This window comes from Macrobrachium nipponense, chromosome 11, assembly GCF_015104395.2.
Source record: "Macrobrachium nipponense isolate FS-2020 chromosome 11, ASM1510439v2, whole genome shotgun sequence".
Classification (NCBI taxonomy): domain Eukaryota; kingdom Metazoa; phylum Arthropoda; class Malacostraca; order Decapoda; family Palaemonidae; genus Macrobrachium; species Macrobrachium nipponense.
The window spans coordinates 60,082,496-60,108,253 of record NC_061087.1 but is presented as its reverse complement, the minus strand read 5'-3'; the positions used below and the strand labels follow the sequence as shown (position 1 = coordinate 60,108,253).

General features: G+C 35.9%; 2 protein-coding genes across 2 annotated transcripts; both read left to right on the top strand.

The window, feature by feature from the left end:
• Positions 1-128: 128 nt before the first annotated feature.
• LOC135206257 (SET and MYND domain-containing protein 4-like) lies at positions 129-9,188 on the top strand. The gene is made up of 5 exons (XM_064237650.1): positions 129-172; positions 4,277-5,021; positions 5,154-5,275; positions 5,805-6,287; positions 6,602-9,188. Exons 2-5 carry the CDS (start codon positions 4,286-4,288, stop codon positions 7,190-7,192), a joined length of 1,932 nt encoding a protein of 643 aa, XP_064093720.1. The 5' UTR covers positions 129-172; positions 4,277-4,285; the 3' UTR covers positions 7,193-9,188.
• Positions 9,189-10,757: 1,569 nt separating this feature from the next.
• On the top strand, positions 10,758-12,155 carry LOC135208840 (ATP-dependent DNA helicase PIF1-like). The gene is made up of 2 exons (XM_064241412.1): positions 10,758-10,813; positions 11,432-12,155. The coding sequence occupies exons 1-2, from the start codon at positions 10,758-10,760 to the stop codon at positions 12,153-12,155; spliced, it is 780 nt and encodes a 259-aa protein (XP_064097482.1).
• The last annotated feature ends 13,603 nt before the right edge of the window (positions 12,156-25,758 follow it).

Below are 25,758 nucleotides of genomic sequence, written 5' to 3'. Positions count from 1 at the left end.
GGGTACCAGACAATCGTTAAGCAGCTGGCAGTTACCAGAAACAGCCGTTACACCCGAATGAGCTTCTCTTACAGGAAGAAGAAAAGAATTGGGTCTGGGACGTTGTTGTTTTTTCAGTTAGTTGGCGAGCAGGTCTGTTCGGGGAGACATTACGGCAAGTTTTTCAGTCCACGTATATATTTTTTTTTTTCTTATTTTCTTCCTTTGCCTCTCTGAATGTGCTTTTTTCATATAATTAGTCCAACATTCTACATACAGATTTTGTTTTTGTAAGGAACTCTTTTTAGGATAGTTCTGTCGGGTTAAAAGAAAAAAAAAAAAAAAAGTTATTGTATATGAACCCTAGTCGAATATGTTGTCAGTGGAGATCTGCTAACGAGAAATCTAAAGACAAAATAAGCTGTATAATCAACTCCTCCCGTTAAATACACGTAGCGTTAGAAATTACGCAACGGTTCATTTTGTTTACTGATACCGTTTAATTCAACAAGAGTATTTTGAATTATACCGTTAAATTCAGCCAAAAGTATACCCAACAGTGCCGTTTAATTCGGCCAAAATTCAGGTATCTCGGTTAGTACGAAGTAAACATCGCTTGTCTTCAATCTTGAGATATATTTCGAACCGGATCAGAAAATATCACCACCCGTAAGTAATTTGGCCTACCTTAATCATCCAATCTGTTCTTCCAACTCAATCCACTTTAGGCTATCGCACCCTACCTAACACTCCCTGCGAAGTAGTGACACAAGACAAGAGGAAGTTTATTTATAATTTGTTCAGAGGAGTTTGTATCTGACTTCTTTCGAATCAGACTGTAACAAACTGTCGGAATCCGAGGTATTAACTGGAGTATAGGCACAAAAGTATACGAATGTCTCTGATAATTTCCGCAACTGTGATCAGCAAACAGTTTTAGATATAAAGATGCCTCTGTTCAGTAAGTAGGAAGTGTTAAGTTCTTTTAACTGCAAAACCTGTCTCAGCAGTTGGAAGTATAGCTACAAGGCTTAGCTTGCACTGGATTCTTTGATAGTTCACGTTGCAGTCTTGATTTTATTTTAATTTACGACAGTATCCACTAAAAAGGATAGGCAGCGACATGTGTATTCTGTTAATTTGTTAAAACACTGGGAAGCGCAAAATGCATAAGGTATAGGTGCCTTATTAATGAATTGATAATACGGTAATTCTAAGCCCTCATTCCGCGGTAAATAGACTATAGACTATGGCAGTTGGCGTTCTCCTACGTTATTTTATTTACTGAACAAGAATTTAAAGTAATTTTTATTCGGACGACTGTAATTAACCCCCAGGGGCCAGCACTTAACACAGCGAAATACATTGGACGCCCTAATCCCTAATGGATGTCGTATCCGCGGTTACGTTCCTTGCAGGCCGTGCGGAACTATTCTTAAGAATTACCCTGCAAGAAACGTAACCGCAAATACGACATCCACTAGGGATCGGGGCGTCCAATATATTTCGCCGTGTTTAGTACTGGCCCCTTTTGGTTAATTACAGTCGACCGAATAAATATTACTTTAAATTCTTGTTCAGTAAGTATAATAACTTAGAAAAACGTCAACTGCCATAGTTTACTTTACCGCGGAATGAGGGCTTAAATTACCAATAATACATAATCTTGAAAGGTGATTTTGAAATTTTATTTTAGGACAAGATCCTTGTACCTCCAGTCTGTTAGTCGATCTGAGTTGTAATTGTCTTGAGTTGTGTGTTGTGCTTTTCGTAACTTTTACCTAATGTAGGCCTCATCACTGGCAAGAAGTGATTAGGAATTTGGGGAAAATTCCATTGGGATCAAGGTAGCGAGACAATACAAGAATGTACAATACACACATTTCTCAATGTCACAGCTGGCAGCTCTAGAAAGGGGGCGGAGCTTCAAAATCATAGCGGTTGTTTCTTTTTGATTTCCATTAACTGTACACCATAAAGATTCTGTAGAAGTCCTAAAATCATTTATACTAGAATGTAGTAACAGACTATATTATTCGTGAAACCTTACTTATAAGCAACGTTTGACACTGAACTGAATTAAAGACAGATCTTAAAAGATTAGAGAAAATGTTTTGGAATTTGGGCAGTACTTGTGGAAATCGTGTAGGAACAATACAGTAAAGAATTAAATATGACAGAGCGAGCACAAGCATAGGCCTATATATAGATACTTAATTCATTATATTTACTTTGATAGATTTGAGTGATATTTTTTTCAAATGTTTAAGTGGAGAGAGAGAGAGCAAAGCCTGCTTACGGGAAACCATAGGCCTATTTATAACTAAATTTCTTTATATTGTCTTTGGGAGAATGAGTGATATATATTTTAAAGTATGTTCTAGAGGTGGAGAGAGAGAGAATATTATAGTACTGGTGACGGACTTGTGATGGGGAAGGCAGAAGGAGCGGTGTGTCGATGCACAGATACCAGGGAAACGGGGCGAGATGGCTTCCAAGATCGTGCTGCACTATGGTAGATCAAATTCGAAGGGCCACTGTACTCAAGTTAATTCAATAAGAAATTCATACACTAATCTTGAAGTCACTGAACAGTTGCCGTAACATTCAAAGATTGTAAAAAGACGCGGAAAATTTCAAACAGTCTGGGGTCATTCTTGCTCTCTTGATATAGTAGTCTGTACTTTTGAAAATCGGTTTTCATCCACTAATCATTCATGAAAAAAGCTGTTAAGTAAAAGATATTAATTAACACAAATAACTATGGGTTGAACAGGCAATTATTTTTATATCATGCAAAACATGCTGATGTGTTGAGAGATTTTGCGACCTCACGGCAGCGTAATGCAGGCGTGTAGGCTAACTACGAACTGCTTTGTAATGGGATCATAGCCAGAAAATCTTTGAGCTATCATGCTACTTTAACCTTGATAAAGGTTTATATTTAAAGACAGTAGCTTTGTAAACAGCAACTAGCATTCAATCCGTGTCAACTTCAAAGTAATGGTGTGAAATCCGTTACGTAAGCCAGTATCCAGTGACTTGCCCTTTCCCGCTCCAAGTTCTATGGCTCCTTACATCATAAATAACACGCTTGCGGGTGCGAGCGCCTCAGTGGCGTGGTTGGTTTGGTGTTTGCTTTTCATCTCGGTGGTCGCGGGTTCGATTCTCGGCCATTCCATTGAGGAGAGAGATGTGTATTTCTGGTGATAGAAGTGCACTCTCGACGTGATTCGGAAGTCACGTAAAGCCGTTGGTCCCGTTGCTGAATAACCTCTGGTTCCATGCAACGTAAAACACCATACAAACAAACAAACAAAGCTCTTGCGGATGCAACTAGTTTGCTCAACCTACCTTAGCCGTCACATCATTGACTGCCATTGGCGTCAGCTAACTTTAAATGCTTTGGACTACAAACAAATATTTGTGGAAACTAAAATAATTACATTTACCACTTACGATGATGTAATAACATTAACGTTCATGAAGGAAAAAGTAAAAATTGTCGTCGTGATAGTACTACAATCAAATTCATTCTATCTACCAGATATCTCTGAACGAATCCATCTGAGAAATTCCAATTACTTCGGACTTATATCGTGTTTTTAAGTATCTGAACGGTTTTGTTTTGCAGTTTTAACATTGCAAAATTTGCAATGTATTTTCATATCAAATTTAGTGAGATTGTTTTCACTTGTCGATTGTGCGTGGGATTAATTTTTTTTAAGTGTCCCTTGTTATAAGAAACAGGCGATTAGATTTTAGGAAATAGTACAACTTCCAGAATTTCCTTCACCTTACACAAAAGGAAGGAAAGATCTTTTGGAGGCTGCTAGATAGTGGAGATTTCAGCTAATGAACTCCTACTCTGAATGTTCTAAATTTTCTAGCCATATTTCAATACCGCCAACATCTGACCTCTAACTTGTTCTAGATACCCAGCGGTGATACCTTCGTACACAATATTCATGATGAAATATGTCTGGTTTAGTTGTCAAAAATCACTCAGTTGAGCAATAGGTCCGTGAATATTATGTGAATAATTTTTAAACATTTTCTTGTAATTCCAACCTCTAAAATGATCAGTAACGGGGAATATTTAGCATTACAATATTATTGTATATATAGCCTTGGAATCTAATAATGAAGTCATTTCAATCTGTATTTTCTTCGTGCGTTCTAGAAAATTTTTCAAGGCTGTCAATGTTGTGAATACTTTGGACAATATATATTAGCATTCAATGCTTGATGACTATTGGCTTTTTTACCTAAAGTAACATATATGAACCTTTTCCAGATTGACAAAATGGAGGAAGCTTCTTTCATAGATTTGGTCCAGAAAGTAGCTCAGGATATTCAGTGTGATCCACTGAAGCTTTTATTGGCCAAGAGCAAAGTCCACGGTCTAAAGAGTTTTCAAGATTTGTTTTCTTACATATGGAGTTTAGACGAATCCCATAAATATCTTGACCCAAAATTGATTTTATCAGAAAAGAGTGATAAAAAAGCTAATATGCACCGACAAACTGGGAATGCACACTTCGGCAGGAGAGACCTACACCAAGCACTCACATGTTACAATATGGCTATAATAAATTCTCCCCACCCAGTTATTAAAAGACCCAGTAAGGAGGCGCAGGATGCTTCGGGTGTTACTTACGATGTTTCTGAACAAGGAAAGTTTCAATCCTTGGCTGTTGGTTACTCTAATAGATCTGCCGTGCTGTATGATCTTGGGATGTACCAATACTGTATTGAAGATATCAATATGGCTTTTATGTATGGCTATCCAAAGGAGTTTGGTGCAAAGCTTAATGAAAGGAAAGAAAATTGTTTGGCTCACTTGTTGAAAGAGAAAGAAAAGGAGTCTGCACAGCAGAGTCCCGAAGAGTCCTCTGCAGATGATATAGTAGAGTATCTAGCAGCTCTAAAAGTTTCGGAGCCTTTTTTAAAATCGCGTGTAAACATATCAAAAAAAGTCAGGATTTGCAATGTCCCTAATAAGGGTAAAGGTCTCGTGGCTACAGGCTACTTAAAGCCAGGTAAGCCTCAGTTTGTTCGTGAGTAAACTTTTTCAATTTTCCGATTTAACGTGTACAAAAGTATTTGCATGTGAATAATTAATACCATATATAATTAAGTAATTATTAACTATTCTTTATCCTGTGTTGTAGGAGAAATCATCGGCATTGAGGCGGCATATTGCCTTGGAATAGATCCCGACAAGCGTTACCTGTATTGTTCCTATTGCGTCAAGAAGTGTGTGTTCTTGCTTCCGTGCCCTGACTGCACTGAGGTAAGTTGTTACTCCTTGTATTATGGATTGTAAAACACACTGTAGAAAGTGGTATAACGATTTCATTAAATTATTTTTTTACAATCTCAAATCCTGAGTTAATAGTCAGTGGTACCAAAGTTTGGATTTCTCTTATTTTTTTATTTTTCAAGTTTTTAAGAATAATCCCTGTTTTTAGTATTCCCTATGTCGACCTTCAATCACTGAAATAATGCTTGTATTTTAGTTCGTCTTTTTCAAAAGGGTATCTATAAATATAATCATATAGTGGTTTGGACCTGAATATTAATTTTTTTAAGTACGGAGTAATTCAGTTTTCTAGACATGGCTTATCTTCGTATTTTAACTGGTAGCACTGATATAGGAAAACAATGGCTAGGAAGAAATCTCTAGTTAGCGTTTTCATAAAAACTGTTCTCAGGGCTGATAACTGTCTTCGATTGGTATAAGTTGGGTTACACACTGTCATGAAGTGTGTTGTTTGAAAGTGGATAGTAAAACCGCTTTGACGCAAGTATTTATTTCACAGGTGGTATTTTGTAGTGAGGAGTGTCGGTCAAAAAGTCTTGCTGGTGATCATTGGCTTGAATGTAAGATTCTTCCTACACTAATGGCATTAGAATTAACGAAGAGGAACTTGGCCATCAAGATGCTGAAGATTTGCAATTACTCTGAATTTTGTGATTTAATAGAGAACCTTAGGAAGGAAGAATTGGCATACAACCAGCATTTAGCTACCAACGCCCCCATGAGTTTTAAAATTTCCTCCGATTTCAGAGCGGTTTACCATCTCTGCACGAATAAAGATCGTAGCTCGTTTGAGTTTCTGTTTCTGCAGTGTCAGATTAGCTTCGTCCTGATGAAGCTGCTTTTGCAAAGTGAAAGATTTTTTGTGGATGATAATGGCGATCCCGTTGAGCCAGACCTGCGTGCCATTTTGAGGACAGGTGCAGTGTTGCTAGCAAATGCAATAAAGCTTCATTTCAATCCATATCAGATTTTTGATCTAAAAGTAAGTTTTTAGCACAATCTGTGAAAAGCTGATTGCGGCTGTTTTTTGTTTTTTTACTGTAAGCATCCCTAACCCCGTGCTTCAACTGTTTATTTATTAAAATTAAAAACCTTCAACTGTATAATTTATAAAGTTTTTGGTGTTAACTTGGGTTCCTAAGCTTTGAACGAATTATTTTCGTGATGTTACGAATGTCTGATTCTCAATGCTCCCAAAATAGTTTAACGATTTAGTTTTATAATTATATATATATATAGCTAAAGTAAAATATCCCGTCTGTAAAGACCTAACCGTACCGTTCTGCTTTTCTTCAGATGAGAGAACCTGTGGCATCTGGAGTTTTCCCTGCTTTGAGCTTTATAAACCACTCCTGCTATCCCAATATGAGACATTATACAATTGGCCGGGATTTGATCATGCGTGCCATAAGACCAGTAGCAGTTGGCGAGGAGCTCACAATTGCTTACACTGAAGAATTCCACAAGCAAGCGCGTGTAAATAGAATGAAACTGTGTGAAAAATACCATTTTACTTGTTCTTGCGAAGCATGCGTGAAGGAATGGCCGCTACTCCCCAGAATACCCACCATGAGATTTAAATGCCTTTCTTGTAAGGAATTACTTCCTGGAAGTTTGAGACTTTGCAGCAAATGCCAGAAATCCACTGAAAATAGAGGAGTCGCGATACTTCGCCGATATAAAGAGGAGGTGGATGAGGTAATCAAGAGCACATTTGAAACTTCTAGTTTAGAAACTTTCATGTGCAGGGATAGAAAGTTTCCTAAAAGATCTTTCCCATTCCTGTGTAACGCGATTGAACTGATATACAAGCATGTGGATATGCCAAGTCAGCACGCATTATTCTTGCAAGACATGTTGTTCAAATGTTTTGAAGATGGATGTTAATTTGACCATGATAGGTTTACTTTTACTAGACATTTTCTTCAAATGTTTTGAAGATTGATTTTAACTTGCAATTTTAGCTAACTTTTATAGAACAAAAACTAGTTCATAGGACACTTTTATCCCTAACTTTTATATACGAAGGACAATTTTACCCCCTGTAAATGCAGCCTTTTTTACACTACTAATGTGCCATTGTCTTATTTCTGTTTTATAAGATAGTCGATGTTCGTCGCTGCCTGCCATTTTACCATTTTACTTTTAAACCTTGAGTCAGTTTCCAATTTAAAGCCATAAAAGTATTAAGTATAGTCACAAGGGATACTTTATAAGTCGACGTATACCTTTGTTGAAGTAATGGTACTATGGTGATAATTTTGTTGCAGATAATTTGTGAAAAGAAAATAGATTTAACTTTGGTATCAGTCTAATATTTTAAATATAAGTTCATGTAAACGGCAAATGTTTTTCTTACACCTCATCTTATTAATTCGAGAACACCAGGCTTATTGATGCTTACATTACTTGCTTAATTAGGTATTACAAGACCTTGGAAAAAGATTGTTACGTTTTCTTTGTAGATGGGTTATTTCGTATCACTTTTAAATTATTCCAACATGTTTTATAATGCAAGTACATTTTGACTGTAAAATTTTTCACTAAACATTTGGAGATAAATAAATGAAACTGGTTAGAACAGTGAGTTTGTAATAGTCCACAAGTCCCCTTGAGATGGGGTCTAAACTACTACATTGAAAAATGTTTTGCAACTAGGAACCACGGTGCTCTCAAATTATATCAGACCAAAACATTTTAAAATGGGTCGAAAAGATCTTTAGGAAAAAATTGGTTTTGTAGGTATGCCTTTATTATAAGCTTGTGATCCCTTATGAACTTTTCAGATTAAACAAACTTTTGCTCTTGACAGGTACATTGAAATGGGCTGAGGCAATTTGGTGGTCCGAATTTATTTTTCATTTTTTATTAAAAAAATTTTTTATATTTTGCTGAAAATAATTTTTTTTTCAAACTATTAAACTTTTTTCAACTAAGATTAAAAGTTTTATTTAATTCTACGATGGATTTTAGTTAGGGCAATAGTTAAATTATATAAGGGATTCTCTAAGCCTCGCTGTATTTTTTACCCGAAGTTTGTCTCGCATTACTGGAGGGTATTTGTACCAGTTCCCTCGACAACCTGACTACAACCCATTTTCAGTTTAGCCCTTTGTTCGATCTTAATTTCCAACCCTCCAACCATTATTTGATAGTGCAATTGTGGTGTTTAATCGAAGTTTTGCCTACAGATCCTTTCTTCGTTTTTTTCAGGGTTCTATTCACGATTGTACACCAATCAAGCTTCCTTTTGTTTATCTTGAGCGCGTGTTTATTATTGTAACTTTTAACATATTATTCAGTAGCAAGTGTTTATACGCCCACTCATGCAAAAATCCACATGGTAACCATTTTAATTAACAGTAATCACGATAGTTATATTGTTTATTCAAATATTCGGTACATAACTACTAGTAACTCTTCGTGCTTTAAAATAGTTAAGAACAAAATGTTTTGGGTAACTGATGACAAGACAGAACAGTTTTGTTTAGACATGTAAAGTTCGCTCCCTGCAAAAGAGCACCTACTGTCAGTTCCCTTGGTGCTTCGTAAGAATTACTATTGTACGCCCCACTTTTTATTTAGCCTTTTACTTCCATTCCCGCTTCCTTTCTTTATTCTTTGTCACCTCTCCCTCTATTACTTTTTGTGGTTTTTGTAACTGCCTCTAATGTTTTAAGCGCTGAATAGCCGTAAGTACCTCAGTCCTTGGCTTAACAGTTCATACAATTCATATAGCGAGGTAGCGCCGTCAGTGCACCTCCGCACCTCGTGCGATGCTCAGTAGACATTACTTAAACTTATACTATGCCTCTTTTCGTATTTCTGACATCTTAGTTTACACCTTCTAAAAATTGCTTCATGATGCAACTGTGGGATTTTCCTCCTGTTACACCTTAAAAACCATTCACTGTCAACGTTTCAGCGCTGAATGACCTCATAGGTCCCAGTGCTTGGCCTTTGGCCAAAATTATATATTCAATTCAATGCACTTCAAAGGTTCATAGAACTAAGCAAAACTAAGAGGTTCTGTAGAACGCGATGATTTCGTTCTGTCACTGTACATAAGATATTGAGTACCATACTAAAGAAAATTTTAATTTTAAGTTGCTTAATACATAGTGCGCTCTGAAATATTTTGCTATTTTTACTAACGGGGAACCCGGGTGCTTACGCATATTAGGGTAGACTCAGATTTTTTCATGTTTTTTCAAAATATTCATAATTTTCAAAATATGGTAGAAAAGGTTTTCAGCGGTATTTTGAAAGCCTATTATTCTAAAGTTTATTACGTTAAAGGGATAGAAACTTAAACTGCAGTGGAAACTCGGCGGAAATACTTTAGATACTTTTTTCTATTTGTGCAAATCAGTACTACCATTGAGTACAGTGTGTGTCCATTTTGTATCCAATAGTGATTGTTACATTTTTTCTATAAAATAATTTGCATTTCAAATCAACTGTCCTGCTACATGGATCCTGAATTCTAATAGCTTATTCACTAAAATGGAAGGCCATTAATATTTTATATGTTTAACATCAATTAAGTCGTGGTAAATATTTTGACCTTAACCCATTTTTAAACAAAAAAAGTATTAACGGAGGTCATTTGAGTATTATGGTATTTTTACTGCCCCATTATAATAAATTATTATTATAATTATTATAATTATTCAGAACCTATTCATATGATATAAACCCTCCGTAGGGGTGTAGTGCCGTCAGTAGACCTCATGCGATGCACTGCAGGTATTACTTTAAGGTTCTTTGCAGCGCGCTTAGGCCCCTAGCTGCAACCACTTGCGTCCCTTTTACTGTACCTCCTTTCATGTTCTCTTTCTTCATCATACTTTCCACCCTCTCCTAACACTGGATTCGTAGTGCAACTGCGAGAATATCCTCCTGTTACAACTTTCAAACCTTATACTGTCCATTTCCATTTCAGCGCTGAATGACTTCATAGGTCCCAGTGTTTGGCCTTTGGCTTAAATTCTATATTAAACTCAACTATAAGAAATAAACTTTCAGGGGAGGGGCCATTAGCTTCAAATTCAAGTGTCCAAAAAATAGGGTGTTCATTAGAAAGAATTAGGTTCCACGTTGGAAGAGCGGAATTCGCGCTCGACTACTAACCCGGTGGTCCGAAGTTCAATTCTCGGCTCGGCCAACACGCAACCAGAGGAATTTGTTTCTGGTGATAGAAATTAATTTCTCGATACAATGTGGTTCGGATCCCACAAGAGGCTGTAGGTCCCGTTGCTAGGTAACCAATTGGTTCCTAGTCACGTAAAAATATTTAATCCTTCGGGCCAGCCCTAGGAGAGCTGTTAATCAGCTCAGTGGTCTGGTAAAACTAAGCTATACTTACTTAATTGGAAAGAAGTAACAGATGATAATGGGAAATACTGAAGGAAGAGATAAGTTACTAAAAATGAATTGTGTATGGGTAGTAATGCGTTACCTCTTCGCTTGGACTTTTGAAGTTCCAACTGCAACCACATCCTCTGAGTGAGGAATGAAGGACCTCGGGAACTGAAGTTCGATACGAAGTACACTAACTGCATATTGGTCCTGCTGGTCAGCAAATCTGGTCGCTCTCGGAAGGAAAAGGGGATCAGGGATCAATTGTGAATGTGAAAGACTCCGTTAAAATCTAACTTGAAAAAACTGACTAACGAAACCATCCATTGATGGTCCAAAGCCATAACTGTTATTAGAAAAAGAAAACTTCCACCACGAACCACTCTTATCTAAAAGACAAACCTCTGGAAGACGCAGACATCCACACCCGAGAACAGTATCATGCTATAATCTGTCTGTCTGTCTGTCTGTCTGTCTGTCTGTCTGTCTGTCTGTCTGCTGGTTGTTCCCTGCTGTCTGTCTTCTGGTCTGTCTGTCTGTCCTGTCTGTCTGTCTGTCTGTCTGTCTGTCTGTCTGTCTGTCTGTCTGTCTGTCTGTGCCAAACGGCTAGTCAGATGGGCATGCAACTTTGCAACTAAGATGGTTTGTAATGTGGTTTCATCTAACCTACCCCCCTCCTTTGTGGGGGTGAGAAGGGTTTCTGGCCGCGAAACGAGGCTGGTTATTCCCGTAGACTTAGTTACTTTATGATAAATGCCATAATAGATTTTCTTCGCTCGGAGAAGAAAGTCGTACAGCCACTGCTCTTTCTGGCATTGCAGCTACCTTACTCGACAATGGTCGAACGCTTCACTCTCGCTTCAAGATTCCCATCAACATCACTCCTGAATCCACTTGCCAGGTGTCTGACCAACATGCAAGTGCACAGCTCTTCAGGATGACAGACTTGATCATAATTGATGAAGTCAGCCAAGGTGACAAACTGTTATTCGAATGTTTGGATCGATCATTGCGTAACATTAGGAAGAATCAAGAGTTGTTTGGAGGAATCTGCGTTCTGTTTGTTGGTGATTGGAAACAAATTCTTCCCGTTGTGAAACGCGGAAGTCGAGCACAGATAGTCAACGCAACCTTGAAGACATCATACATCTGGAAGTCAGTAACAGAACTGAAACTATCACTCGACATGAGAGTTCGCATTTCATCCGATGCCACCTTTGCATCCTATCTCAGAGACATAGGATCAGGGAACTGTTCGTACATTGAGCCTCCGAGAAATACGATTGAAGATAGCCCTGAATTTGTGCTAGAATCCTCTTCTGTTTCTGATATTTGCAAGTTTGTCCTTGATGGATTAAGTGAGAGTAATGCGGACCCGTCGGGGCTATGTTCGCGAGCTGTAATAGCTTCAACCAAAGAAGTCGTCAATAGTGTCAACGAGCACATGATCAACAACTTCCCCGGAGAAAGTCGCGAATATTTCAGCTAGGACACGTTAGAAGATTAAAATTACCATCAATATCTGCAAGATTTTTTTAATAACTTAAATCCACCGGGACTGCCAGTGCACAAAATAACGTTGAAGAAGTACTGCCCGGTAATGTTGCTTCGGAATTTCGATCCTGCCAATGGACATTGCAACGGAACGAGGTACACCGTTATGGAGCTGAACTCCCACGTTATCGAAACAGTGATAGCAACGGGCCCTCACACTGGCAAACGTCTGTTCATCCCCCGGATTCCTCTGATGCCTTCAGACAACCAGTTTCCGTTCCAGTTACGGCGCATGCAGTTTCCCATCAACCTGGCCTTCTCATTCATTGCAAACAAGTCGCAGGGCCAGACTTTGGATCGTGTTGGTGTGTTTCTGCCATCACCCATGTTCACGCATGGCCAACTGTATGTGGCGATGAGCAGAGCAACTGACTCTGCCAACTTGAAATTAAGTTGTGGACAAACTGATAATATTGTGTACAAAGAGGTTCTGTAGTAGGTATGTGTAAAAATCGCCGTTATTTTAATATTGCTGAACAAATAGTACATATAAATTTTTCACTTCTGCACCCGTATTTTATAAGTTTGGTAGTTCAATAAAAAAGAAAAAAAAACAAAGGCAACGTGAAATTCGTCATGAAACCCGAGTTAATTTTGCTTTAGTAGCATGAATACATTACCCAAAAAGATTTATGGCTATTTTTCTACATAAAGCATCTGCAATCATGCAATTGAATCATCAATTCAAATTCAAATTCAAATTCAAAAGCTTTATTTCGGACAAAAAAGGCCATAGACAAACACATACATATACACACACACATAAACATATAAAAAGTATCCAAAAACTAAGAGTATAAAATTTAAAATAAATATGAGAAATGATTATGAAACAGAGGTGAAAATTATGATATGAATGAGATGCGGATATTGAAACTAAGTGATTCTTCCTGCTAAAAGGGCATATACATATGTAGATGTTTTTGCGTCTCAGTTCTTGAAAAGATGGCTGACCAAAAGCCATAAAAAGAGCGGATGTGCTTGCATGCCTCGGAATGCCCAAGAGTCTTTGTAGGCTATCGTTGTAACATACTCTCTGCTTATTCATAGTTCGTTTCGCTCTGACAACCAAATACATGCCATAAAAACTTGTACAAAAACTCGGAAAAACATTTTCTTGACATTTTCGCTACATTTAAACAAGTTCCTTAAAATCATATTGCCCCCTGGACATAGACATCTATACAAATATTCTACATGGGCATCGTCCGAATTTTGAGCAGTAAGATAATATCCTAGGTACTTTATTTCCGCAACAAAATCTATATGTGCATTGTTAACAACAATAGGTGATATATTACTTGGGCAGATCTTACTCTTAGAAAAAATTATACATTTGGTCTTCTTTGCATTTAACAATAGAAGTCTGTCAGACATAAAATCACAACAAATGGTTATAAGCAGCTGCAAGCCACCTACTGAAGGAGCAAATAAAACAATATCATCAGCATACAACAAATGGTTTAAAATCGTGTTGTTTAAATAACTTCCCACTTTAATTTGACTCAGCCTATGTGAGAGGTCATCCATATATACGTTGAACAGTAACTGGAATCTGCTGAAATTTTTCATTATCTTGGTAGCTTTCTTTCGTGGCCATCTATGTTATTTGTGCAACTTAGAAAATTAAAACAATATGATCAATGAAGGGCTAATGGAAAATATTATATGCTGCTAATTTGGTAACACATATATCCTCTCATGAAATGTTGGAGAAGTGTTTGCAATATTTTCAGGTTCCTTATTTAGCTTAGAGTTGTAGGATGTCTAAAAATGTATGTTCAGATTTCGCATAACATAACGTAAAAGTTAATATAACGTAGAATGTAAAAAGAGCGAGATTAATTTTGTCCATTCCAAGCTAGAAATTGTTTCCGTAATATGTCAACACCTCAGACAAAAGAGCTCGAAGCCTCCGTTTTGTTTTCATATTATGTCAGCATGTCTGATAAGGGACTTCTCTTTGGAACCTGTAGAGCATACTACGCAAGAGTCTGTTTCATATGTGTATGTCTTTGTTGAGAAACCACATGAAGACTTCATGATTTTTTCTGTAAAGTTACGTCATATTAGAAGCTTCTAGAAGGATTGCACCATCTTTTACAAGCCTCAAATGTTTCACATACGTCTGATGCCTTTCATTTCCTATAAGTAGTTAGAGATTTTTTTTAAACTATCTAATATTACTAGTAAATTAACTCTTATATCTCTCGCTTTGTCAAAAGAGAATTTGTTGACTCATAAGTAATTTAATTTTGAAATGGGAAGTCACTCAAGATCTTTATGCCTCGCCCATACGAGAGTGTCTTGGTCATTACAGACTTTGAATTCCTGGCGTATAGATCTCTCTCTCTCTCTCTTCTCTCTGTCTCTCTCTCTCTCTCTCTCTCTCTGTCTCTCTCTCTCTCCTCTCTCTCTCTCGCCATATATGATTTTACATTAACGTAACGTAAAGATTTTATACTTGGTCATTGGTCACTCGTAACTTTTAGATTTCGGATTTCTTAAAATTATTTAGTATTCCTTAGTGCTTATTGTGGAATCTGAACAAACATTGTACAAGTGTGTAACGGCGCCTTTTCTTTTTTGAAATATTGTGAATTGGTGAAATCTTGGAGCTAGCTGCAGCAGAAACAATTGGTACCAAGGTAATGTGTTATTAGGTTTATTAGTTGCAACTAATAGTTACAGTGATTTAGTAAAACATTTACAATTTTTACACATTGCAAACTTTTATGTTTTGTGTTTGTTTCATTTAAAGTAAAGTTTTCGTGCATTTGTCTATTTTTCTTATTGAAGTGATTTTTGTGCATTTATCCATTCTTATAGAAGTGTGTGTTTTTATTTTTGTATTCTGAGTGATTAATGCTTTTTACAATTTTGGTATTTTCCATATTTTTCTGTGATGTATTTTCATTTGCATTCACAATTTGATTAACTTAGTTGTTTACATTAATTAATTGTTGCACATTTAATTGAATTTAACACTCATTAATTTATTTGCATTTACTTAGAATTCTTTTCAAGTTTTTGTGTTGTTTAGCACTTGTGAATTAATTTCCAAATTTTAATTATTACCTATCACTTTTGAATTTTGATTGAATTAATTTTCTTGAATTTTGTGATAAATTAATTTTTATTTAATTTTGCTTATTAATTCAAGAATTAACCCTTAAACGCCGAGCCGGTATTTCCGAAAGTGTCTCCCGTATGCTGGCGGCGTCGGGAGTGAGCAGGAAAATTTTTTTTTTTCAAAAAAGCACAGCACGCTTAGTTTTCAAGATTAAGAGTTCATTTTTGGCTCCTTTTTTGTCATTGCCTGAAGTTTAGTATGCAATCATCAGAAATGAAAAAAATATCATTATCATATATAAATATGAGAAATATTACAGTGTGAAAAAAATTTCATATATAATTGTATACAAATCGTGCTAAATTTCGATGATTTTGGTATATAACAAATTTTAAAACGATCAAAGCAACACAGAGAATATATTATCACAATATGATGCATGAATTTGTAACGCACGACGTAAAAAAGTTGTTTTAAAAAATTCACCATAAATCGAAATATTGTGCTAGAGATTTCCCGTTTGTTGCAAAATGAAAGTAATTTATTGACTATTACTAGACTGAAAGTGTTGTAGCTTACAATTGCAGTTTTCGACCATTTTGGTCGAGTTAAAGTTGACCGAAGGTAAAATTTTTTCTATTTATTGTAATTTATATGAAAATATTTCAAAACTGATAAAAGTTACAACCATGGGTTGTTTTTTGTTATATTCTGCATGAAATTGTGCACATTTTCATATATAAAACTTTATGTACCGGCTAATATAAAACGGTGCACACATTACGACAATCTGACGAAAGAATTTCTGATTTTTTCGGTAGAGTTACTGCGCGTACGTTAGGAAAAAGTTTTTTTTTTAAATTCACCATAAATCGAAATATTGCGCTAAAGACTTCCAATTTGTTGTAAATGAAGGTAAATGATTTAATATTACTAGAATGTAAGGTTGTATTCTACATGAAATTGCACACATTTTCAAATATAAAACTTTATGTAACGGCAAATATAAAATGGTGCAAACATTATGACAATCCGACGAAAGAATTTCTAAGTAACAGCTAATATAAAATGGTGTAAAAATGACAACAAAGTGACGAAATAATTTCTGAGATGTGTCGCTGATGCATTTTAGTGCGAGAAGAAAGAAATTCGCGCATGCGCGCCTGGGTAACGCTTGTAAACAAAACAACAGCTTGATCCGTGAACTCCCAGCATCCCTCAAGGCGCATGATTCAAAGTTTTTTGCCAAGCAGGCCTATAACTATTTTTCCGTGAATATTTAAAAAAAAAATTTTAGCGTCGATGTATTTTACATCAATTAAGCACCTGGCAGACAATTTTCGTCGACGTAAAATACGTCCAATAGGCGTTTAAGGGTTAATTAAACATTGCTTTGTTTTCAAGTAACAGTTAATTTCCCTGAGATTGTGAATTTCACTTATAAATTTTGAGTTTGATAATACATTTTTTTATTTGGAATTTTTATATGTGTTTCCTTTTTCACTAGTATACGTAAGTAATTATATGATTTGTTTAGGTAGAAACATAGAGTGGTAATTGAGCTGTTTTCCTTCAATTTAATTGAAGTGAGTTAGAACCAGGGAAGTAATTAGACTTCTGAAATCAGGGAAATACTTAGACTTTTCAAGTTGTTAATGGAGTGATGCTCTTTAATTAATTTAATTACATATAAGATTACCACACACTTGTTTTAATGAACTTAGTCTGATTTTCTGCAATACTGGTAAGTTGTTTAAGGGATCACTGTTGCCTTTAGAGTATTCAGTTGTATTTTACTTGTGATGAAGGTTGAGGTGTCTGGCTGTTGTGTGGTAACAATTAATGATTGGTAAGTGTAGTAACCAGATATTTGGCACTTTGTCACAAAAACAATTGCGATCCCATGCTTTCCTAATCAGTGGATCACAACAGACCTGCATCAGGTTTTGGGCCACATGAATGTATATTCTCTGAAGCAGATATGAATGCCCCTTTATAACCTTCTGTGTTAACAACACTGAAAACCCTATGATCTTCTATAACATGTTTAATGTTAACACGGTCGCCCTGAACACCCTCAGTTACATCGGTGTCATGGGCAGGGGTAATGGATCCATTTTTATCTTCTACTCGTATGTCCAAGAAAGTCTTGAAGATTTTATCCTCATCACAAGTAATGCTGAAGCCATCAGTTTACAGCCTTTGGTCTAGTGCCTATTTGTATGTTACCAACCACAAGGAGGAAATCACCAGCACCTGTTCCAGTGTATGCATTTAAACATTAATGACACTTAACATGAATCCTAGATACCATTAACTTTGGCCAAGAAATCCATGTAGGTATTCTAAATCTCATTATCCATGAAAGTGAGTGGTGTGGTGTCCCTTTACATTTCCAGACATCAACATCCCTCCCTACAAATTAGAGGAAAGATTTGGCAAATCTCTTCTCATTAAAGAAGGCTTTTGAGCTCATATTGCAGAAGTACACTTTTATCTGCTTTATCAGATAGGTAGCACAAGATGAACCAAAGATGGAATCCTTCAGTACACATCATAAGCGATATTTGTCAAGGAGATACCCTTAGTTTTGTTGGAGTAATGCTTGGAGCTAATTACTTTATTTCCATCTTCCATTCCCAAGAGATATTTGTAGTGATTATCATCCTAAGAACCATAATTTTTAAGCCTTTGGGCCACTGGCTTATCTTTTTGTAAGTCTCATCAACCACAAAGGGGTACTCGGTACTCACAAGCACCTATTTCAGTGTATGCATATGCATTTAACCAGTGCGGTGGTGTCAGTTGACCTGCTGGACTAGTAGTTAGTGGTCTTGAAACTTTGGATTTAAGCACTGGTATTGACCAGATAGGCATCTACACCTTGACAAAGCAATTCATCTAGCTAGCTAGACGAATTCGTATTTCCATACATCAGTATGCCTCCCTACCAGTTACTAGGAGAAAGTGGAAAAGCTCTTCTTGTTGAAGAAGGAAACCTGTCCTCCACTCAGATAGTCAGCACATCCTCCAGAAGCACGCCTATCGCTGCCTTATCAGGAAGGTAGAGTATAGCAAACCAAAAAATAAAATCTGATGATATCTGCTACACTACCAAATATAACGAACCTGGAATAATAGCAGTCAAGAGGATTTTCAGTACCAGAAGTGTGGCAAGGTCTCTCCATGTTTTCCTTCCCTTATGGTTATTGGTTGTTATAGTCTTTCCTTCCTCATCCTTCATTATTGGCTACATTGCCCAAAAACAGCTAAACTTACAATTCCCAAGTTCTTTTATCTGGACAGATGGCTGCCGTGTCTTTGTAAACATAATCTCAGGTCACCCTCGTTACTGATCAGAGGTGTAGGTGTAGGTAGCTACATTAGAGGTCTTATCTAAGCAGTGTCCTGATATGAGTGGAGGGTCTAAAAGCCTCCTACTCTCATCCTTCTGGCAGAACAAAATGTCTACTGAGTAAAGTGTTTATCATATTCTGTTGCTGTTACCATTCTCGGTGTCAGATTTGTGGCAGATTAAGATTGCCTCCTAGTGGCGCTAATCAAAGTGAATATCAACACAATACCACATTTTTCCAAAATTGCTAAGTTGATAAATCCTGAAATTGCTAGGTGAATTCTGTCAACAATTCATTCAAATTACTCTTTCTCTCTCTCATGCTTGCTATATTTATATTTTATGTTCGTTTCTCACTCATTGTTTGAACATTATTGTAAATTTCCTGTTACCAATACAAAGTGTATTGTTTTTTAAAATTAAATTGCCTTTGACCAGTGTGCTTGACCGCACCTCTCCTAAATCCTTAATCTATCCTTCAGGATTTTACTAAATTTGTATTGCCCAGTCGTATATGCCTCTTTGTTTGCAAAATGTATTGTTTTCTGATTAAATTACCTGTGACCATGTGTGGGTGGCTGCTTTTAAAATCTTTAACCTAGCCCACTGGCGTTTTTTCTTTTCTTTAAAGTAAACTGGACATTTTGTTAATCCTATAATGTTCGTTTGTATGTGCTTACCTGTACTGTGTTTTTTCTTTGATCTGATCAGTCTTGCCTTAAGTAAAGGGTCCTTTACTTCGAAGTTTTTAAATTTGTATCTTTAACTTGGAATACATGCATACATGCTAAAACACACATCTATCTATTTATTTATCTGTCTATATATACATACATACTTACATACATACATACACACATATAGTATTATATATATACTTCGTGATCAAGTTATTCATGTATATATTAGATATATATATATATATATATATAATATATATATATATATATATATATATATATATGTGTGTGTGTGTGTGTGTGTGTGTGTGTGTGTGTGTATTATATATATATATATATATATATATATATATATATATATATATATATATATATATATATATATATATGTATGTATGTATAGTATGTATGTATATATATATATATATATATATATATATATATATATATATATATATATATATATATATATATATGCTTAAAAAATCACAGTAGATGCACGTGACTTCATAAATAAGCGAATACCACGGGAAATGATAGACAGGAATCCAAGCGCTTTCGTCTTTATTCAGACATCGTCAAGGAGCTACTAAAGTACAATAGGAGAGGAAGGCCTCAGGTACAAACAAGATCAGGAATACCAGATGGTTAATTATCAAAAGGGTAAAAATTAAAAGGGATAATCCAGGATTATCGGATATCACACGGTCACAAACTTAAACAGATTCTGACTCTAACCGAAATTACAAAGTATCTTTTTACAGTCCAAAAACATGTAAAAACTGAATATATTAATTTTGTTGCTATTTATCTACAACTTTTTTCATTATGAAAGCATCAAGTTTAAATAAACCAAGACTTAAATTTAGAACATTTCTATTATTTGACTTGATAAAACAAGATTCAATGATATTCCTTTTAACTGTGTCATTACATGGGACTAAGGCTCTTGCTTGACTCCAGTTAATAGGATGGTCTAAAATCTCTCATATGTACAAATAATGCATTTGATATTTGCCCAGTTCTCACAGAATATTGATGTTGCTTAAGACGCTGTGAAAGAGATTTGCCAGTCTGTCCGTAATAGATTTTATCACACTTTTTGCAAGGAATTTCACATATGCAGCCTGGAAGATCTTTAGGAGAATTTTTGATTACTAAACTCTTGACATTAATATTACTGAAAACAACATTTATGTTAAAAAGCTTTAAAATTCTAGGAATATCTAAAAACCTTTCATCATAAGGTAATTTTAGAATGTTATGCTTACTAAATTCAAGTTTGTCATTAGTTGAATAAAATGTTTTTCTAGCTCTTTTCCATGCCACATCTACAAAAGTCCTTGGGTATTTAAGTTTCAATGCAATATCATAAATAGTTTTTAATTTCAGCGTCAATAAACTGCGGGCTACAGACACGTAAAGCCCTTAGGAACATCCCAGAAAAAACAGAGAATTTAACATTTTGATGGTGATTGGAGTAGTAATGAACAAAAGAGGCAAATATTAGTTGATTTTCGAAAGACTGAAAAGGTGAAATTTCTATCATTTCTATGGACAGTTACATCAAGAAAATTCAAATTACAATTTCTTTCTTCCTCTACAGTAAATTTTATAGAAGGGACTAAATTATTGAGATTATTAAGGAATTCCTGGAGGTTTTCGTGAACTGGCCAAATACAGAAGATATCATCAACGTATCTAAACCAAATAACTTTTTGGGGCAAAATTCTTGGTAAGAGTTTTGTCTCAAAAAATTCCATGTAAATATTGCTAAGGACAGGAGATAAGGGATTACCCATGGCCATGCCAAACTTTTGTACAAAAAATTCCCCATTGAAACAAAATTTACTATCTTTGATACATAAACCTTATGAGACTAATGAGATTTTCTACACTTAAGGGAATGTCATGACGCTCTAATTCCTCTTCCAAATATTCAAGTAAGTCATCTACAGGCACTTTTGTAAATAAAGAGACAACATCAAAACTAACCATATTAAAATCATAATTCAAATTTAAACTATTCAATTTGTTTATAAAATCAACATAGTTTTTAACATTCGTGTTAGAAATATTTCCTACCAAAGGAGTAAGAATTTTTACAAGCCATTTAGATAAATTATACGAAACTGAGCCCACTGAACTAATGATTGGTCTGATAGGGTTATTGATTTTATGTGTCTTGACTAAACCATACATGTAAGGTAGGGAGGCGCATTGCGGTGTAAACTGTTTAATTAAATGGTCCAAGCCCTTCAAAATGGATTTAATTTGTTTATTAAAATGGGAGTTAACTGTCTGTGTAGGGTCAGACCTCAGTTTCGTATAAGTATCAGTGTCATTTAGCAATGTCATTATTTTACTTATATAGTCACTTTTATTCATAATTACCACTGCATTAGATTTATCTGCTTTTGTCACCTTCACTGTTTCGTCTTCTTTAATTTTCTTAAAAGCCTGGAGAAATCTCACGGGTACATTAGGGGGAGAAGGTTTACTCATAGCACCATACACAATACCTTTACAAATATTGATATCATCAGGGCATAGGTTTTGATTCAATTTTTCTAAATAACAAAAGGATTTTGAGATGTCGACACAGTCCAGGTTACCATTAAATACACCAAAGCTTAACCCATATCCCAAAGCCGCTGTCGTAGCACTATCCACTGGTTTGTCAGATAAATTAATCATGAAGTCCACGTTGGCATGTCTATCATTTCCCGTGGTATTCGCTTATATATATACATACATATATATATATATATATATATATATATATTATATATATATATATATATATATATATATATATATATATACATGAATAACTTGATCACGAAGTATATATATAATACTTTATGTATGTATGTATGTAAGTATGTATGTATATATAGACAGGTAAATAAATAGATAGATGTGTGTTTTAGCATGTATGCATGTATTCCAAGTTAAAGATACAAATTTAAAAACTTCGAAGTAAAGGAATGAATTCCAGCAGTTGATCACACTGAAATTCTGAGACTGTCGCTTTGTGTCTACATTGTCAACTGATTGCTCTTTGTTTCTGTTCATATTTAATCACGTCGTCATTAAAAGTGAATGTTGAATGCAAATGAAATAAAATAAAATAGATTAAACAAAGAACTTTACAATTCGGTTAACGTTAAGACGGAAAAGGAGAAGAACAGCCATGAATATTCTGAATAGACGGCGTAATAGATTCATTAGAAAGGAGGGAACTCATATCCAGGAAGCAAAGGAATGTGTGCAAGATAAAACTGAATAGTATCGTGTTAATGGACCACTGATGAGTCCTTTCTGAAGTTATATGGGGCGTCTAGTTTTTGAATGTTTTGTGCAAAGTGGTTTATCCACGAATAAGCAGTTAAAATATGAATGTGGCAGTAACCGGTATGGTCTCTATCTTGGGAATAACCATCCTGTTAGGGAAACGAGTTACTTCTTAAAATATTGCTTACAAATAAAAATATTTTTCCTATTACTTTTTGTATTATGCATTGTGCCTCTGTTTTGAGAATTTGTGAATCAAAACTATTTACTTACATCAAATCAAAAGCATTCGTTTACCTCGTAAAGGGATATAGACCGGAATTTCGAGCCATATGCGTGTACCATTATTAATAAGTTGTGTCTGGCAAAGTTTTTAGTGTAAAGAATGTTTAGTGATGAATCAAATAAGACAGATTTTCCACGGCTTGAAGAATTACAGTGATTATCAACCTGAAATAAGAAACTCTAAATATCTTATGAATGTTTCACCACATACTTTGACGTAGTAATAAACTTTCCACCTTACCTATGACCAAAAGTAGTCGTCTAACAGCTAGGTTTCCAGCTCAATGTTTAAGTCAACAGAAGCAACCTGGATTTGTGGGGAACGCGCCCGTCTGTTCCTCATCCGGATGAGATTTGAACACGGGGCCTCCACCAATACCTCGACGTGCTACCACCAAGAGAGAGAGAGAGAGAGAGAGAGAGAGAGAGAATTTGATGATAAGGAGAATCTGATAATGAGGTCTAGAATCTCTTCATTTTATGAGCGGTGTGGTTAAAGGCAGAGTTCGGCCCGCAAATTATATGATCCGATAACAAGTACCTTGGGCTGGAAAAACCATTACTGGTGCTTTTACCCTTCATTAATGACGCAAATTTCTTCGATGATGGAGCATAAGTAAATTTGATTATTTAATGATAAGAAAACGCAAAAATACTATTAAAAAAATAAAGACTTAAGAGGATATCTTCATTCTGAAGATGTATATTGATAAAGAGATTTGTTTATTCCTTTGAACAGAGTATTTGATAAAAAAAAAAAAGGTACACAATTTAATCGTTGCATAAGTACGTTCCATTTTATACTAGTTGTCAGAACACAAATACGTAAGTGAGACGTCATTTTAGACTTATTAGCTTAAATTAAAACACCATGACAACTAATCTAAAGCACCTCTGGTGTAACTGGATTTTAACGCTTCCTTTGACTTCGCTATACATCAGGTATTGTCATATATATAAACGACGTAACGTAACATAGGTGCCGGAGGCCACGTGAACTTAATCTCATTATCACGTTTTCTAAAAGAACACTTTTATCCGGATTTCCTTATGTGATTGCCTTGAGACCTTTGTTGTTTTTATTCTTTTTTGGTTGAAGCTTCAACAACTGTGAGTTGGAGCGGTTTAGAAAATGCTATGCTGGAAGAAATATTGATACTAATGTTCATATAAATATAAAACAATGTATGATAAAGCATCAATGTTTCTTGCTTGTTATTTTGTATGGTTTTCTTTTTCTCTCGTTTGGGCTCACTGTTTCATAGAGGCTTACTTTCTAAAGAATTCCCTTTTCGGTCAGAGAAATTAGAAGATTTAGACATTTTTGACAATAATAATAATAATGTGTAGCGCCGATGCAGAATGGTTCAGGTCATCAATGGATAGGTCATCAATGGACTGGTTAAGCAACACTGGGGCTGGTCACTCGGTTGATGCCTTGTGAAATGCTCTTTACCACAAGTTCCTCAGTCTACTCAGCTGTAAATGAGTACCTATTCCCAATAGGGTAGGGTCCAACTATAGGTTAAGTAGCAAAACTCAGTAATGATAGAAAGAAACGAAAGATTAAACGACAACGACATAAATAGAACCTTTAGCAACAGCGCAGATTCGCCCGGCAGCCAGGTATACAGCCCAATTGAAGGGAAGAAGGTAAGATACTTGGAGGTCGTCATCTAGCAACTGACCACCACAACGACAGTAACCAGAAACCAGAGACTGGGACTACAGAGGCAAACCACATAAAGAAATGGTCAAGAGAAAAAATATGGAAATATGGAGATGCTACATCAGAGCCAACCTGACGGAAAGAGAACACAGAAGAAGATTGGTCACCATCTGGAAGGAGGGCAATAACACCCCCCCAAACAGAGCAGTGGCTAACAGACCAAGTAAGGAACATTAAGAAAAAGAGCTGGCTCTCCACAGCAGAAAGAGAGGAACTGGGAAGAGAAATAACACCCAGGTACAAAGGACAAGAAGACGAATTAAGAGACGATACCACAGAAGACAACAGGAATTGATAACCTACCAAATAACGACATAAGCAGAAACACCAAAGATGACGGAATAGGTGAAAAAGACCAGACAATGGATGAAGCCAGATACAGAAAGAACAAAGATCCCCTCCATGAAAGCCTACAACATAAAGAAACTAAGGGAGAAAACAAGTGAATTTAGTGAAATAATGAGACTAATACACGCCGCCAGTATCACAGAAACAAATAACCTGCCATATGCAGGAGCAAGACTAGTAGCAGAACTCATGGGGATAGAAACTCCAACACCACCATCACAACTAACCCAACAGAAACCAAAACAGCAACCACCTTGGAAAAGGTGCCTAGAAAAACAAATCATGGTGATGAGATCTGACTTGAGTAAACAGAAAGAGATGTCAGAAAAGAGACTAAGAAGCAAGGGAGGAACTGGATGAGACTTAAAGCCACAGCACATAAGATCAAACAGTACATGAACAGGAATAAAGGATACCAACATGACAAACTATTCGGAACCAACTAGAAAAGACTATACAGCCAACTATGAGTGATGACAACTACCAGGAAAATTCCTGAAGCCGAACCAACATGGCTCCAAGAAGCCAAGGCAAAAGAAATGGGGCGAATAAAACACAGATTCACCAAGATCATGACAGACACAATCAGACACCAACTAAAGAAAATTCCCAACTGGAAAGCCCCAGGTCCCAATTAAGTTCAAGGCCCTACACCCACGAATAGCAGAACAACTCCAGCATTGTATCATAAACCACCATGCACCCAAATTGATGACCACAGGGAGAACACCCTCACAGAAAGACGAGAACAAGGGAAATATAGCAAATAAT

Excerpts from the sequence above, each read along its gene's own strand:
- LOC135206257 (XM_064237650.1), top strand. The coding sequence starts at position 4,286 with ATGGAGGAAGCTTCTTTCATAGATTTGGTCCAGAAAGTAGCTCAGGAT. Across the intron at positions 5,022-5,153 it reads TACAGGCTACTTAAAGCCAG|GAGAAATCATCGGCATTGAG; the intron begins GTAAGCCTCAGT and ends CCTGTGTTGTAG. Across the intron at positions 6,288-6,601 it reads ATCAGATTTTTGATCTAAAA|ATGAGAGAACCTGTGGCATC; the intron begins GTAAGTTTTTAG and ends GCTTTTCTTCAG.
- LOC135208840 (XM_064241412.1), top strand. The coding sequence starts at position 10,758 with ATGCGTTACCTCTTCGCTTGGACTTTTGAAGTTCCAACTGCAACCACA. Across the intron at positions 10,814-11,431 it reads ACTGCAACCACATCCTCTGA|ATTTTCTTCGCTCGGAGAAG; the intron begins GTGAGGAATGAA and ends ATGCCATAATAG.